Source organism: Aquarana catesbeiana, linkage group LG04 (assembly GCF_042186555.1).
Source record: "Aquarana catesbeiana isolate 2022-GZ linkage group LG04, ASM4218655v1, whole genome shotgun sequence".
Lineage (NCBI taxonomy): Eukaryota > Metazoa > Chordata > Amphibia > Anura > Ranidae > Aquarana > Aquarana catesbeiana.
This window is the reverse complement of record NC_133327.1, coordinates 676,357,051-676,374,510: the sequence shown is the minus strand read 5'-3', so window position 1 is coordinate 676,374,510 and position 17,460 is coordinate 676,357,051. Positions and strand designations below refer to the sequence as shown.

Sequence of the window (17,460 nt, the reverse complement as noted above, 5' to 3'; positions counted from 1 at the left end):
GAATCCACTTCCTTTGTAGTGGGTACTCCCCACTGAGGAAGGCTGCACACCTATTTGGATGTTATACAAATGAGCTTACTTTCTTTTGTTGGGGGTGCTACCTAAGGAAGAACCTTGCTGTCCATCCTCCTAGGACAGGTGTCTCCAAACTTTCAAACCAGAACCAGTTTACTGCCTTTCAAATATTAGGGGGGCCAAATTAGGGACTGTGGCTTAGTGGGAGTAGAAAATGCCCTGGAATCAGTGGGAGTAAAAAAAAAAAATTACATCATTGGTGTCAGTGGGAGGAATAGTGCCCCATAACTGGTATCAGTGGGAGGAATAGTGCCCCATAACTGGTGTCAGTGGGAGGAATAGTGCCCCATAACTGGTGTCAGTGGGAGGAATAGTGCCCCATAACTGGTGTCAGTGGGAGGAATAGTGCCCCATTAACTGGTGTCAGTGGGAGGAATAGTGCCCCATAACTGGTGTCAGTGGGAGGAATAGTGCCCCATAACTGGTGTCAGTGGGAGGAATAGTGCCCCATTAACTGGTCAGTGGGAGGAATAGTGCCCCATGACTGGTGTCAGTGGGAGGAATAGTACCCTATTGTTGAGATCAGTGGAAGTAATAGGGCAACATCCAACCCACAGACCACCGTTTGGAAATCCAGGTCCTAGGACGTTGGTAAAACTAAGCCTACCCCCTTATGCAGGGGTGCAGCCCATCAAGGGACGAGCATGCCATCCATCCTAGTACAGTTTCTTTGCATTCATGAGGTGTCAAATGAGGGAAATAGAAGGGTCAGACTTGCATTTTACGCATGACCAGCCTGACAAGTTGGACAATTCGGGCTTTAAAATGCTTCCCAAATTGTCTTCTAGAATCGCTTCCTTTACCTCTGCAGAAGGTTGCGGCTCTAATAAATATTGTTGGGGTCTCTGGCTGAGAATGAGCTACACGACATTCTAATATAAGGAGCGGAGTGCTCACAGCCAATCACTGGGTGCCAGCGATCATTAATTGGCCGGGGCCCAGTGATTGGCATGTGCTGTGACGAATCACAGCACAGCCGGGCGCACGCCCCCTACCCGGAAATGCTGAATCGAGTATATGCAGTGAATATACATGATTTTCAGATGCGTTTTTGCAAAATTTAGCCGGGCTTGAATGTTTTTCTTCGTAAGCAAAGGCTTCAGTCTTGCCACTGTACCCCATAGCCCAGACATATGAAGAATACGGGAAATTGTTTTCACAGCCAGTACTTGCCAGATATTCTCGCAGCTCCATTAATGTTGCTGTAGGCCTCTTGGCCGCCTCCCTGACCAGTTTTATGGTCTTGGCCACCGTGCTGTAGCTCAGTTTCAGGGTCTTAGCAATCTTCTTAATGCCTAGGCCAGCGACGGCGAACCTTGGCACCCCAGATGTTTTGGAACTACATTTCCCATGATGCTCATGCACTCTGCAGTGTAGTTGAGCATCATGGGAAATGTAGTTCCAAAACATCTGGGGTGTCAAGGTTCACCATCACTGGCCTAGGCCATCTTTATGTAGAACAATTCTTTTTTTTCAGATCCTCAGAGTTCTTTGCCATGAGGTGCCATGTTGAACTTCCAGTGACCAGTATGAGAGAGTGAGAGCGATAACACCAAATTTAACACACCTGCTCCCCATTCACACCTGAGACCTTGTAACACTAACAAGTCACATGACACCGGGGAGTGAATTGGGCCCAATGGCCCAAATGGCTAATTGGGCCCAATTTGGACATTTTCACTTAGGGGTGTACTCACTTTTGTTGCCAGCGGTTTAGACATTAATGGCTGTGTGTTGAGTTATTTTGAGGGGACAGCAAATTTACACTGTTATACAAGCTGTACACTCACTACTTTACATTGTAGACAAGTGTCATTTCTTCAGTGTTGTCACATGGAAAGATAGAATAAAATATTTACAAAAATGTCAGGGGTGTACTCACTTTTGAGAGATATTTTAGGATACATTAAAGGTGGAAAATGTTTTGAAATGATTTATCGTTGTCTTGTTTTTTTTACATCACAGAAATCTGACAATTTAACAGGGGTGTGTAGACTTTTTATATCCACTATACAGTGGAACCTTGGTTTACGAGTAACACGGTTAACAAGTGTTTTAAAAGACGAGCAACTTTTTTTTTTTTTTAAAAGCCTGACTCGGTTTGCAAGATTCAAGTCAATCGGGTGTGCAGTACCGCATTTGGCCAGAGGTGCGGGGTGCGCCGGTGACACTAGGAACGGTTAAGAGCCGCTCGGAAGTACTCGGAAACACTCCGTTCCCAAGTGTTTCGGAGCCTTTCCGAGTTCAGCCGAGCTGTCCCCGAGTATTTCTGAGGCTCTCCGGCGCCCCCCCCATCCCCCCCCCCCCGGCCACATGCGCTATTGCATGCAATAGAAGTCAATGCGGAACTAATTATCTTCGTTTCCATTGACTTCTATGGGGAAATTCACTTTGATATGCGAGTGCTTTGGATTACAAGCATTCTCCTGGAACAGATTATGCTCGTAATCCAAGGTTCCACTGTATATTTATATAGACATACAGTGGGTAAAGTAAGTATTGAACACGTCACGATTTTTCTAGCTAAATATATTTCTAAAGGTGCTATTAACATGAAATTTTCACCACGTGTCGGTAACAACCCATACATTACAAAGAAACCAAAACAAATAAATTCAGAAATTAAGTTCTGTGTAATAAAATGGAATAATGACAGTCTACGATCTATTACCCCAACCCAATCGAGCATTAGAATAAACCATCACATTGGATACAGTATAAAAAGGTTATTTTATTAGGTGCAACAGTTTAAAAAAAAAAACAAAACATAAAAACAGCAGGTTGAGCCATAAGCAGCCCAACAATTCATTTAAAAAGTAAAATCTACAATTTGTAACCAAACATATAAAAAACAAAAATCAGTAAAAAAAATTCACTGGATAATAATAATAAAAAAAAGAAAGGTCCCGAATGTATTAAGGCCGGGTTATATTGCCAGGCAGGGTTCCTTCATTCCGCAGGCACTTAGTGTGAGAATACATGGAAGACTCTGTGCATCAAATAATACAAAGAACACAACAAGCAAGCAGAGAAGCCTCAGGATGTCATAGCGATGGGCCCCTATGTACTGCCCCCGCTCACTGACCTCACAGAACCATCCATGGATCCCAGGGGGTGTGCAGCCCCCCAGAACGGTCCTAGACTTATAGGTAGCACATGGACTGGGGGGATTCAGGACTGACAATCATATCCTACTTACAGTCAAATCACCAGAACTTGCTGAAACTCTCAGCCCTCAGTCTCTGGTGGGAAATTCCAGCTAGTGTTAATCTTGAACTGTTTCTGCGGCCTTGTACCACAGCCCCCCACCCCCCCCTTCTTTTAGTGTTAATGACGAGTGTAGTGTTCAGGGATAGCAATAGCGGGATCTGCGATGGGAGACCCGAGGCCGCTTCCGCTCGTACCAGCTTGTGGCGTTAATCTATAGTGAATAAATACCTGATTCTAGAACAAATGTAACATTAGTGTTAATAATTTATGTACACACGTAACAGTCCCAATGTCAAGGGTAGAAAAAAAACACGTAACAGTCCCCTTGTTGGGGGTAGCGATGTGTTCACGGAGGACGGAGTCTGTCTTTGTGCTTTAGAAGGAATGTTCTCCCTCACAGAGGTCCGTAGTTCCTGATTGCAGCACCAGACACGCGGGGGGCTGAATGCCGCCGTTGTACCTATTGCAGCTGTAAAATGTCTTATAGTTTGTGCTGGCCCCTCCCTGAGGCGGGCTCTGTGCTTCTCCCCCCCCATTCTTCAGGGGACTCACACCTTGCTGTCCGCGGGGGCATCGCCGAGAGTGTTTGCAATGTCACTAAACGAAGGGCGATCTTTGGGGCTCAAAGCCCAGCAGCGTTGCATCAGCTTGTAGAAGCGGGAAGAACAATTCTCCGGGGCTGAGAGCTTCAGGGAGCTGTTCTGTAAACCTAGAACACAAATACACAAGCGGGTGAGACGGTCGTTTCCTGGCCAGGAAAGGAAGGAGGGTGAAGGAGGAACTAAAAAAAAAACAACTTACCGGCTAGCACCTCGTCATCAGGCATGGCGGTAAACGGCATCTCCCCCAAACTGAAGACTTCCCACATCAGCACCCCGAAGGACCAGATGTCAGATTTGGTGGAAAAGTCATCTTCTTGTACGGCTTCTGGTGGCATCCAGCGTAGGGGCACCCAGGCCTGCCGGAGGTGGTAGTATTCACTGCAGCACAAGAGAAGTCAGAGGAGCTCTGAGACATGCTGAATGACATTATCTGAATATTTTTACCCATGTTCCCCAGCGAAGGACATCCAATTATATGTCCCTCACATTATATGCTCCACCCAGGTAAACATCATACCCTCCCCACATGAATGTCTGGACCCCCCAGAACCCACTAAAACTATTTATACAATTACTATGCCCTCCACTTCCTGTATTACTCACCTGTTATATACATCCTTGTTCAGCCCCAGAGCGGAGATCTTCACCACCCGCTGGGCACTGACCAGACAGTTCCGAGCAGCCAGATCCTTGTGCACAAAACGGTTGTTGGATAAATGTTCCATTCCCAGAGCCACCTGTGAGCACAGCGACACCTAGAGGAAGAGATATGGATGATAATCGGTGATGCCAATTCCATGCCTAGCTGCTCTGCACCCCCAAAATTCATTATCTAAAGCACATGTGTCAAACACAACCCAGCCCACCAGGCCATTTTATGTGGCCCTCACACCTCTCCTGCAGCTGCAGAACCTCCCTCATCTCTGCCCCCACCTTGTCTCAGCAGTTGGCAGCACAGAGGAGGACAGAACTCCTCTTCCAGATCCTGCGCTTCTCTGTGCAGCCGCAGCACACCCTTGTCTCTGCCTCCTCTAGCATGCAGCTGACTCTGGTCCTCCTCCTGACCCTGCAATGCTTCCCAGCTCCACCCCCCAGCAGCAGAAGGTAAGGGGAGGTGCACTGTGATTCTAAGGGGGGGTGGGGTGCTCTGGACATCTAGTCTTACAAATACAACTGGTCCCTTTGAGGGCAACTATAATGCTGAAGCCCGTGATAAAATGGAGTTTGACACCCCTAACACCACCTCTCCTACCACCTCCATTTGGTATTTATACACCCTGAGTACTCCATGGCTATGTATAATGGATAAACATCAGAGGGCCAGAAACACTCTGGATGATGCCGCCCACAGTATGAGGAGCAAGATGTCAGGTGAAACGCTGGGTATGGGGAGCAAGAGAGAGAAAGATATCACCGCTCTAGGAAGGTCAATCAGGAACAGACCTCTCCTCCAGGCTGGAAGCCACAGGTGCCGGCAATGTTTGTAACGATAAAGTTATGAGAAAAGTCCTGGATAGCCGCACTCAAAATGATATTCGCCTTTATTAAATAAAATCAACAAAAATACATGCCACAGCAGGAAGTACATGCGTTTCACACTAAAATACACGCGTTTCACACTAAAATAAAATCAACAAAAATACATGCCACAGCAGGAAGTACAGGGATTTTGACGCGTTTCACACTACAAACAGTGCTTAATTAAGCACTGTTTGTAGTGTGAAACACGTCAGTTTCACTGTACTTCCTGCTGCGGCATGTATTTTTGTTGATTTTATTTAATAAAGGTGAATATCATTTTGAGTGCGGCTATCCAGGACTTTTCTCATAACTTTATGGTGAGGAGCAAGAGGTCAGGTGAAACGCCGGGTATGAGGAGCAAGAGGTCAGGTGAAACGCCGGGTATGAGGAGCAAGAGGTCAGGTGAAACGCCGGGTATGAGGAGCAAGAGGTCAGGTGAAACGCCGGGTATGAGGAGCAAGAGGTCAGGTGAAACGCCGGGTATGAGGAGCAAGAGGTCAGGTGAAACGCCGGGTATGAGGAGCAAGAGGTCAGGTGAAACGCTGGGTATGAGGAGCAAGAGGTCAGGTGAAACGCTGGGTATGAGGAGCAAGAGAGGTTAGGCAAATCACTGTCCTTGGTTTGAGGAGCAGGATGTCAGGAGATGGCTTCCAGCAGTAATGCTCCTAGTCTAAGCAGTTTTTCTTTACCACCAGCAAGCCACACAGTACCCTCACCTTGTGCCGGGTGCTCAGTCCCTTTGACTTCTCATCTTTGCTTTTTGAGATTCGTAGAAACTGTTTGAGATCTCCCTGCAAATGAGCAAAAAACAAAGAAAGCTAAGAGTGGAGGAGAATGCAGCCAGTGAACAGATAACGGAGAACTGCTCATGGGAACTTTGCTTTTGCCACATTCGAGAAGTTTCATGACAAAAAATAAATAAATATTATACTTTCTGGATGATAAGAGATAAATTTATATATATATATATATATATATATATATATATATATATATATATATATATATATATATATATATATTTATCTCTATCTATGAAAAGGTGCAGAGGATCGCTGCACTTAAAATTTATTTTTTGAACCAAAGCATCCACAGAGCTTCACATTTTGCACACTTTGTTATGTTTTAGCCTTATTCCAAAACTGATTAAATTCATTATTTTCCTCAAAATTCTACAAACATTACCCTATAATGACAAAGCGAAAGACGTTTGTTTTAAATCTTTGCAAATGTATTTAAAAAAAAAAAAAATCAACACTATGAACAACTCCGTTACCAATTCTGGACATTGAAGTCCATCCAGTCATCCACACTCACCAGGTCCACGTATTCCAGAATCATGTAATGTGGCTCCGCCTCACGGCACTGACCAAGTAACCGTACCACGTTGGCGTGGTTGAGTTTAGAAAACATGTCCATTTCCCGTCTGAAGTCCATCTGTAGCTGTTCATCGCGAGTCTGCAAAGCCTTTACCAGGACCACGGCGTCCTTCCCTCCGGCATCAATGCCCTGAGCCTTCGCAAGGAACACCTCCCCAAATTCACCACGGCCTGCAGGGGACCAAACACAGATTGTTACTCAAACATACAAGCAGCACAGGTGACGAGGGAATCTGCTACATCCAATCATATGCATATATCTGAGCACAACACGCTGAAAGACAAGTTTTGTTGATTTTCTTGAAGTAAAAGAAAACAACCTTCGCAGGATAAAGACTCCGATGGAATTCTTCCAAATCCCACCACATGATTACTGTTTATGAAATAGAACTATCAACACCTACTGAAAGTCTGTGGGTAGACGTCAAACACGCATTGCATGCAAAACAGGCAGACCACATAGCAGATCCAGAAACATCTTCAGCCAATATGTTATAGTCATTTTCAAAATGCCGTATTAGGTTCAATCCCTGTGAACTAATCATTTGACTTTGGTGCCCAAACTTTTAAACACAACCATTGATGGTCAGTAGAAAAATAAATAAACAGAAGAAAGGAAGGTAAGGGGGTGGAGTTTAGATATTAGGTGAAGAGGGACGAGGGAGGGGGGGGGATGTTCAGATAAAACTGCAACAGGGCAGATAGCAACAATGGGGGAGTGCAGAGTGTGACAATGTGATGGAGTTTAGCTAATATGAATACAGCTGATGAGGGAGGGGGGATGAAGGTCAGATCAAGAGAGTACCTAGTGTAGCGACCGAGGTCGGATCAGGGGAGTACCTAGTGTAGCGACCGAGGTCGGATCAGGGGAGTACCTAGTGTAGCGACCGAGGTCGGATCAGGGGAGTACCTAGTGTAGCGACCGAGGTCGGATCAGGGGAGTACCTAGTGTAGCGACCGAGGTCGGATCAGGGGAGTACCTAGTGTAGCGACCGAGGTCGGATCAGGGGAGTACCTAGTGTAGCGACCGAGGTCGGATCAGGGGAGTACCTAGTGTAGCGACCGAGGTCGGATCAGGGGAGTACCTAGTGTAGCGACCGAGGTCGGATCAGGGGAGTACCTAGTGTAGCGACCGAGGTCGGATCAGGGGAGTACCTAGTGTAGCGACCGAGGTCGGATCAGGGGAGTACCTAGTGTAGCGACCGAGGTCGGATCAGGGGAGTACCTAGTGTAGCGACCGAGGTCGGATCAGGGGAGTACCTAGTGTAGCGACCGAGGTCGGATCAGGGGAGTACCTAGTGTAGCGACCGAGGTCGGATCAGGGGAGTACCTAGTGTAGCGACCGAGGTCGGATCAGGGGAGTACCTAGTGTAGCGACCGAGGTCGGATCAGGGGAGTACCTAGTGTAGCGACCGAGGTCGGATCAGGGGAGTACCTAGTGTAGCGACCGAGGTCGGATCAGGGGAGTACCTAGTGTAGCGACCGAGGTCGGATCAGGGGAGTACCTAGTGTAGCGACCGAGGTCGGATCAGGGGAGTACCTAGTGTAGCGACCGAGGTCGGATCAGGGGAGTACCTAGTGTAGCGACCGAGGTCGGATCAGGGGAGTACCTAGTGTAGCGACCGAGGTCGGATCAGGGGAGTACCTAGTGTAGCGACCGAGGTCGGATCAGGGGAGTACCTAGTGTAGCGACCGAGGTCGGATCAGGGGAGTACCTAGTGTAGCGACCGAGGTCGGATCAGGGGAGTATCTAGTGTAGCGACCGAGGTCGGATCAGGGGAGTACCTAGTGTAGCGACCGAGGTCGGATCAGGGGAGTACCTAGTGTAGCGACCGAGGTCGGATCAGGGGAGTACCTAGTGTAGCGACCGAGGTCGGATCAGGGGAGTACCTAGTGTAGCGACCGAGGTCGGATCAGGGGAGTACCTAGTGTAGCGACCGAGGTCGGATCAGGGGAGTACCTAGTGTAGCGACCGAGGTCGGATCAGGGGAGTACCTAGTGTAGCGACCGAGGTCGGATCAGGGGAGTACCTAGTGTAGCGACCGAGGTCGGATCAGGGGAGTACCTAGTGTAGCGACCGAGGTCGGATCAGGGGAGCACCTATCTTGGTGATCAGATGGTGTTCAGAGGCAAAGTTAGCATGGTTATAGGGTAGATCAAAGGCAGTACTTAGCTTGGTGATGGGATAAGGTCAGTCAGATCAGGGAGTACCAGGTACAGTGATGGCATGGAAGTTGGATCAGGGGAGTACCTAGTGTAGTGATGGAGGTCAGATCAGTGAAGTACCGTGTAGTGATGGGATGTAGCTCAGAGGAGTACATAGTGTATTTATAGTCCGGAGGTCAAATCATGGGAGTACCTAATGTAGCAATGGGATGGGGGTCAGATCAGGAGGGTACCTAGCGTAGCAATGAGATGGAGCTTGATTTTGAACACCTAGTGTGTTGATTAAATGGGAGGTTGGATTAGGGAAGTTCCTAGTTTTAGCAACAGGATAGTGATTGGAGGAAGAGAATTATTTGCGGAGGCCACTTAAGAACTTGGTGTTGTGATAGGCAGGATGGAGGTCGGAAAAGCTGAGTACCTAGTGTGGTGATGAGATGACTGTCAGACCAGAGGAGAACCCATCTTGGGGATGAGATGGAGTTTGGGGACGAATTTAGTATAGTTATAGGATGGAGGTTGAATCAAAGGAGTACCTAGCTTCAGGATGGGATAATGTCAGTGAGATCAGGGGAGTACCCGGTACAGTGATGAAATGGGGGTCAGATCAGGGGGGTACCTAGTGAAGCGAGGCATGGAGATTGAGTAAGGGGACTACCTAGTGAAGTGACGAGATAGAGGTCAGATCAGGGGAGTATTTAGTGTAGTAAATAGATGGAGGTTGGATAAGGGGAGTACCTAATGTAGTTATTGGATGGAGACTGGGTAAGGGGACTACCTAGTGAAGTGATGGGATGGAGGTCAGATCAGGGGAGTACCTAGTGTAGTAAATGGATGGAGGTTGGAACGAGGGAGTACCTAGTGTAGTAAATGGATGGAGGTTGGAACGAGGGAGTACCTAGTGTAGTAAATGGATGGGGGTTGGAACGAGGGGAGTACCTAGTGTAGTGATCGGATGGAGGTTGGATCGGGGGAAGTTGATTTTATCTCCAGAACTCAGTCTCTTGTTTGCCAGTGTGGTGAGTGGGACCTCCTCCTGGATCTCAGCGGTGGTCTGTCCATTATGTAGTGCGGTGCCACCTGAAAACAGAGAAACGGAATTAAAGAATGACCATACTGTTCTCGGACGAGTGACGGCTCTCTACACCACTCATGTAGCTCTGTTCTTGGTCATGTGATGACTTTCTATACCCATCACGTGCCTCACCATTTAGACATTCCATTTCTGGCTCCTCTCCGTCCTTCTTAGTCAGTCTTTTGGCTTTGCGGCGTTTCTTACAGTAGAACATGAGCCCAAGTACGATAATGATGTATACCACTGCAGCGCACACCGACAGGCTAATTGTCCGGATCATATCGTACGGGGGGTTGAAGTTCTGATTCTGCTGCTCAACAGGCTTTTCTAGAGAAAAAAAAAAAGAAAATCCATGAGTCTACATGCCATCTACAATGCGACCCCCAACAGCATACACCCGACATCCCATCTACAACTTAACTCAACTTCATTTTTTACTGAAATTTTGCACTTCCTAAACCTTTGCAGCAATAACCTGTGACAGAAAAAAATTGGAACTACCACAATTTTATTCTCTAGGGTGATCAATTTCAGAAAATATATAAAGTTTTGGGGGTTTTGTGTAATCTTCAAGCCTAAAATGAAAAAAAAAAAAAAAAACCTGCAACAACGGCTCTGGCAGTGAAAGGGTTCAACATTAAACAGGCTTTGATTACTCCTATAATAACTGTAATCTAAGAAAACATTTGGCTAAAGCAGACAGGTTAGTAATTTATGCAGTTCCCACACTAAACCTACACCACCTACAAAACGTATTAATGTATAAAAAATAGAATGGTAAATATGTCAATCATCTAATACACATTTCCATGCAGAGAAGCGCACATGATCACATTTCAAACAATATATCCAAAGAGCCTTCAGATAAAAGGATTTTGTATTATGTGCAAATTTTCATCTGTGTCATTTACCTAAAGATGCTTAAAGCTGAATTTCAGGTATTTTTGCATAGTTTGCATTGGTCCGAGCTGAACCCATAGAACTATGGATGTCCCAATACCTGGCTGATCCCTATGGAAGCTGGAAATCATTGTAGTAGGCACCATTAACTACAGCGATTGCCGCTGGCTTCTGGGTCCCATGCTGGGCAGCTTCCCTGCTGCATTGTGAACAAAGGAGGTCTCTAGCTCAGCATGGACCCCATTCAAATAACACTTGGCACTTCTCTAAATGAATCCAAAGCATCCCCTTTAAGGCTGAGGTGGAGATCATGATGCCACCACCTTGCCTCTGTACTTCATCCAATTAGGGAACGCTTTGCGTTCACTCAGAGGAATGCAGTGTTCTCTGAATGATGCCCATGCTGAGTGAGTGACCTGCTTTGTTCACCAAGCAGCCGCTCAGCTTGGAACCTGGAAGACACCAGCAATCTATGTAGTACAGGTGCCTGCTACAGTGATTTCCAGCCTCCACAGTGTGATAGACTCACCCGGGACAGAGGCTTTTGGAGAGGACTGAATTCTACCCTCTTGCCAACTGACTACGGGCCCTGGTTTGTTAACCTTTGTTTCAGCTCTCCATGCCCTCTTATGTCCAAGTTACCCTGTGTCTATTAGGGGCACAGGGTGACCAAGCAAATGGAACAGTAATATTTATCCACAATATCTCCCAGGAAATATACAAAGACTATTCCTGGTTTATTTGATTCTGAACTATACATGTTAATTGAAAGAGCGGATCACATTGGCCCTCTGTACAGTGTAGGAGATGGATAGTCCTCTACTGGTGGGCTTCTGCTATTGTGAGAAGGGGTCCTGTGTTTATAATTATGATAATGTGGATTTTGTCTTCCAGGAGACGACAAGGCTGACCTGAAAGGTCAAACCTCTGAGTCACCTAGGATGGTTAAATGATTAGTTAATTAGCTCATGGTAATTTAGGTTTCTGGTTACAGTTGTATTGTTAGGGTAATATGATCAGGAGGGGGGGAACCTCTTCTTCAAGTGTATACAAGACTGTATTCTTGTTCTAATAAACAGTTCTATTTTTGGTGTACTCCAAAACTGTTGTTGCCTGGTTCTTGGAATGAATATAGCCAGATCCATTGGTCTCCTGTTCCAGAGCTTAGGAAGCGATATACTGACGGAAGCACTCAAGTGGAGTGTGGGAACGTTCCGTCCCACACGGGTTATTAGCCAGACACCACTGCTACATTGGTATGATTATTGAAGCACCATAACTTATGTCAATCACTTAATAATTTAAAGAACCAATCCAGCTGCTAAATCAAATTAGTAATAAATTGCAAGAAGTTAGCTAGGGCAAAAAAATAAGATTCTAAATGGGCGCTATTGAAATAAAAGGGTACACAACCTGCAATGATATCAACCAATAAGAGCATATACTTAAAGTAGAACTATGGGCAAAACTTTTTTTATTTTGGATAGAGTAAGGCCCCTTTCACTCTGGGGCGGTAGGGGGCGTCGGCGGTAAAACATCGCTATTTTTAGCGCTGTTTTACTGCGGTATTCGGCCGCTAGCGGTGCGGTTTTAACCCCCCGCTGCCAGCCGAAAAAAGATTAAAACCGCTCATATAGCGCGGCTATAGCCGCGGTGTTACCGCCGTATAGCCGCGCTGTCCCATTGATTTCAATGGGCAGGAGCGGTTTAGGAGCGGTGAATACACCGCTTCTTCACCGCTCCAAAGATGCGGCTTGCAGGAGATTTTTTCTTCTCCTGCCAGCGCACCGCTTCAGTGTGAAAGCCCTCGGGCTTTCACACTGAACAAACAGCGGAGGCTGTTTAGGGGCGGTTTGCAGACGCTATTTTTAGTGCAATAACGCCTGCAAACTGCCCCAGTGTGAAAGGGGCCTTAGGGAGGGTTATAACCCAACAGTTTATTTTCTTTTTTTTTTCCCCATCATCTGCATCCTATTGTAGAGATTTCTCTTCTCTTCCTATCCCATAGCCAAACAGGAAGTGAAAGGAAATCCCTGCAAATTAAGGGAATTCTTTGGGGACCCCCCAAGGTCATCAGAACTAGTGTGCCCATTGGAAGATTCCCTCTCCTATCACTTTTCTGAGGACAACCAAAAATTTGGGATTTTCTTTACTTTCAATTTTAAATAATGGTAACCAGGACAAATAGAGAGTGAATCTCCTTAACCGCTTCAACCCCGGAAGATTTTACCCCCTTCCTGACCAGAGCACTTTTTACAATTTGGCACTGCGTCGCTTTAACTGACAATTGTGCGGTCGTGGGATGTTGTACCCAAAACAAAAAGGTCCTTTTTTTTCCCCCCACAAATAGAGATTTCTTTTCGTGGTATTTCTGCATTTTTTATTTTTTGCGCTATAGACAAAAAAAAAAAAAAAAAAAAAAAAAAAAACAAGAGCGACAATTTTGAAAAAAAAATAAAATTTTTTTTTTACTTTTTGCTATAGTATCCCACCAATATATATTCTTTTACATATTTTTGGTAAAAATAAATAAATCGCAATAAGCGTATATTGATTGGTTTGCGCAAAAGTTATAGCATCTACAAACTATGGGAAAGATTTATGGCATTTTTTCTAGTAATGGTGGTGATCTGTGATTTTTAGCGGTACTGCGACATTTGTGGCGGACAGGTCAGGCACTTTTTTGGGGACCAGTGACATTTATACAGCGATCAGTGCTATAAATATGCACTGATTACTGTGTAAGTGTCACTGGCAGGGAAGGGGTTAACACTAGGGGGCGATCAAAGGGGTTAACTGTGTGTTCCCTCTCTGTGTTCTAACTGTGGGGGGATCTGAGCGACTAGGAGGGGAGACATATCGTTTTTCCTACTTAGTATGAACAAACGATATGTTTTCTCTTCCTGACAGCACAGGGATTTGTGTGTTTACACACAAATACACACACACACGAATTCCCGTGCACGCGATCACGTGTGTCCGGCGGGGATAGTATCTGCCGGCCACACGCATTGGGTCCCACGCCGTGCAGCGGGCGCGCACCTCCGGCGGTGCACGAGTGCCCTCTGGTGGCCAAAACGGGGGAGGACGTACCCGCACTGGATTTCTCCCAAGGGAGCCATTCTGCCGCAGTATATCTGCGTGAGCAAGTCGGGAACAGGATAACGTGGAAGTGAACCCTCCTATCTTTTTCAGCCAAGGGAGCTGCCATATTGGCTTCTTTTTCATCTTCAACTTCCATAGTGCTGCACATGTGATCGGTTATGACACCAGCCATTGGATAGTTTGACAGCTCGGTTGAGAGCACATCCAATGTGACAGTTAGCATTCCCAGTATGCTGGGAATATAACTTTATTGAAACTCTTAAATGGGTTTTCTTCCGCTTTAAGGCTGGGTTCACACCTCCGTGCGGAGTGGCTCACAGCAGGGGGTCCGGTGCGTCCCTGTTCTCCTTTTCAGGGGCGAATCAGGGCTGAAATTTTGCCTGAATTCGGCCCTGAAATTGAGCCAAAGATGCACAGGACCCTTGTGCAAGCCGCTCCCCAGCCACCCTGGAGATGTGTGAACCAGCTCCATTGAGAGCCGGTCACAATATCCAGTCATGCGAAATTGGAAGCGGGGAAGTCTGTGTGAACACAGACTTAATGGGGGCACAGACAGCAATAAAAACTGACAGAGGTTCTAATGCCTCTCCACTCCATCAAAAACTAAAAACAAAAATGTTTTTCCTTTAGTTATACTTTAAGATTGTAGAGGGCAAGATTTTGTATTCCAGTGGCTTGATGGGTAATAGATTGCTCACATGCAAATAGATGTGTGCAAAAAACAGACATATGTTGAAGCAACAGAAAAAAAAAAAAAAAAAACTATGCTTTAAGAAGAACTCCATCTTTCAAAACACTTTACATAGTTCATGTAGGCCAAGATGGCCCACATGAACTATGTCCCTCACTAACCTGTGGGGCAGCTGGATGTGGAATATAAACAAGGAAGTGGTGTATTCTATCATTGAATGCAAAGCTTCCTATGATTGGCCAAGTCAATGGTTGTGACATCAGCTCGCCGCTCTGACTCAGCCAATCAGGAGGAAGCTTTTGTATTCATTGTTAAAATACATCGCTTGCTCTGAGTGGCTGAGCGCTGCTGCTGTAGACTGCTCAGTGTTCCGGGTACGAGACAGGAAGTCTCGGCTCCCACCCGGAAAACACAGTGCATCATGCTGTAGGTGACCGCAGCTACATACAGTTTATACTGCATATCCAGCGGCCCCAACAGGTTAGTGAGGAACAGCTTGGCCCAAATGAACTATGTAAAGTGTTTTTGAAAGAATCTTTAAAACAAATGGCTGATAATAGCCCAGGTCTGGAATAGAGATGTGAGGGCCCGGAAAAAAAAAAAAACGGAAAAATTCGGGAAAAAAAATGTTTTTTTTTTCCGTTTTTTTTTTCTGAAGGCTTTTTTGTTTTTTCCAAAAAATTGGAAAAAATTTAAAAAATAAAAAAAAAAATAAAAAATTGTGGAATATTTTATTTTAACATGATGAATAAAATATTTTAAGACAGGGTGTTCAAATATTTTCCAAATCATTTCTAAAAAAAAAAAAAAATGTATGATATCAGATTATTCTAATTTCTGTGCACTGAGTGAGGACAAGCAAGTCCTAGGTAACAAACTGAACCCTCCAATGCAAGAACAGTATGCATGTCTTCCTTTAGGAGGTGCTGTGCTGCTATTGTAACAAGAACCGGTCAGGTCAAACCTTAACTTTTTAGAAGTTCCTAATTGTGATGATGGACAAAAAAAAAAAAGTGTATCTGCAGAAGCAGAGAGACGGATACTGACAATTTCAGCTCAGAAAATGATTGAAACTTAGTCCCACTCTTCTTCTTAACACTTCCCCCAGCTTCAATTCTTTTTATGAGAATGGGGTTTTTTTATTTTTATTTAATACTGTGGAGAGGAAATATGAAAAATTGTTACTTTTGGTTTTGAAAATTGTTTTGTGGAGGCTTTTTGGCTGTTCCACATAAACTAGTAAGCAGTTCAGGAGATTGTTGCTCCCTTTGTTACAAATACATATTATAAAAAAAGTAAATTCTGTTTGTGATAATTGTTTGGCTACACTATATTTTTAATATGCTAGTTAATTTTAATGCCAAGTCAAAATGTCCATAGTCATATTTTATGTTCCTAAAGTAACAGAACGACTTTCAGTCCTCATGCACATGGACGTTTTTACAGTTGCTTTTTTGAGCTTTTTTTGCAGCTTAAAAAGGCCTGTCTATGTTAGTCTATGGCTTCATGCCCACCTAGGCGTTTTTGAGCTGCAAGTGGCATAGGCGTTTTTAAGCTGTAAAAAAAACCCAGGACCAGTGGGTTCTGAGAGACGTTTTTCAGCTGTAAAAACGCTCTAACGCTGAAAAACGCTCAAAAACGTCATTCACCAACGTTTTTTAGCGTTTTTGATCCATTGAAAAAAAAAAAAAACGCTCAAAAACGCTAACGCGGAAAAACGCTCAAAAACGCTATTACTAAAACGCTGAAAAAAGTCACTGCTAAAATACTGGCGTTTTCATAACGTTTTTTTAAAAGCCTGTGTGCATGAGGGCTTAATCTTAAAAAGACAAAAAAGTGCTAATGTTGCATTTTTTTCAATTAATCCGAAAATTTCTGTTTTTCCCCCCAAAAAGAACGGATAAAAAAAAAAAAATGGGTTTTTTTCCAAGCTTCAAAATTTCCAGAAATTTCTAGTCAGGAGTGTAGAACTGGGTAATGCCAATCTGTAGCCAGAAAAGTATAAGAAAAGTTCCAACAGATTGATGCAGCACCAAGAGTATGAATCAGCAGAAGTATCACAAATCTCAGCCAGGCAATACACAGAGTATGCACAGAGTATATCAGTGTGCCAATATGGGAGATACATCTGCTGCCTCATCAATTCATGAACGGTTAGGCATAAAATTATTATACATATACAGTAGAGAACTGCTTCATAATCAACTTGCTGGGATACACTTGTCTGACTGCGTCTTTGCCTGCTGCAACCAAGCTGCTGGGACCGAGTACATCGGCTTGCTCAGACTTGTGTTACATTTGTTGACTCAGGTTATGAATGGTGAAGCATTATGTGACTACTTACACTGCACATAATACCTAATCCTTTTATATGAAGGTTCTTTGGATATATTGTTGAAATTTGATCACAGGTGAGTCGTTCTCACCATAGCTTCCTGTGACTTAATATAGTTGCTTGATATACATTTACCTTACTATAATATATATATATATATATATATAGTGTATTTCCCCGAAAATAAGCCTGGGTCTTATACCAAAATTTGGCTACATAAAACACACTAGGGCTTATTTTCAGGGGATGTCTTATTTATGATATGTACAATAATCTACATTTATTCAAATATAGTCCTGTCATCATCTTCTGGGGGGAAAAAAAAAAAATTAGATAGATAGATAGATATATAGATATATAGATATATATATATATATATATCTATATATCTATCTCCTGATCCT

General features: G+C 44.6%; 1 protein-coding gene across 1 annotated transcript in view; it reads right to left on the bottom strand.

Annotated features, from left to right (window-relative positions):
- Positions 1-2,786: 2,786 nt before the first annotated feature.
- The window catches only part of PTK7 (protein tyrosine kinase 7 (inactive)), a 47,629-nt gene continuing 32,955 nt past the window's right edge, over positions 2,787-17,460 (bottom strand). Inside the window, exons 14-20 of the mRNA XM_073628639.1 lie at positions 10,158-10,352; positions 9,890-10,030; positions 6,726-6,958; positions 6,125-6,199; positions 4,491-4,642; positions 4,087-4,265; positions 2,787-3,994 (exon numbers count right to left, since the gene is read on the bottom strand). Coding sequence (XP_073484740.1) covers positions 3,834-3,994; positions 4,087-4,265; positions 4,491-4,642; positions 6,125-6,199; positions 6,726-6,958; positions 9,890-10,030; positions 10,158-10,352 — 1,136 coding nt within the window. The 3' untranslated portion in view covers positions 2,787-3,833. The remainder of the gene's footprint in view (positions 3,995-4,086; positions 4,266-4,490; positions 4,643-6,124; positions 6,200-6,725; positions 6,959-9,889; positions 10,031-10,157; positions 10,353-17,460) is intronic.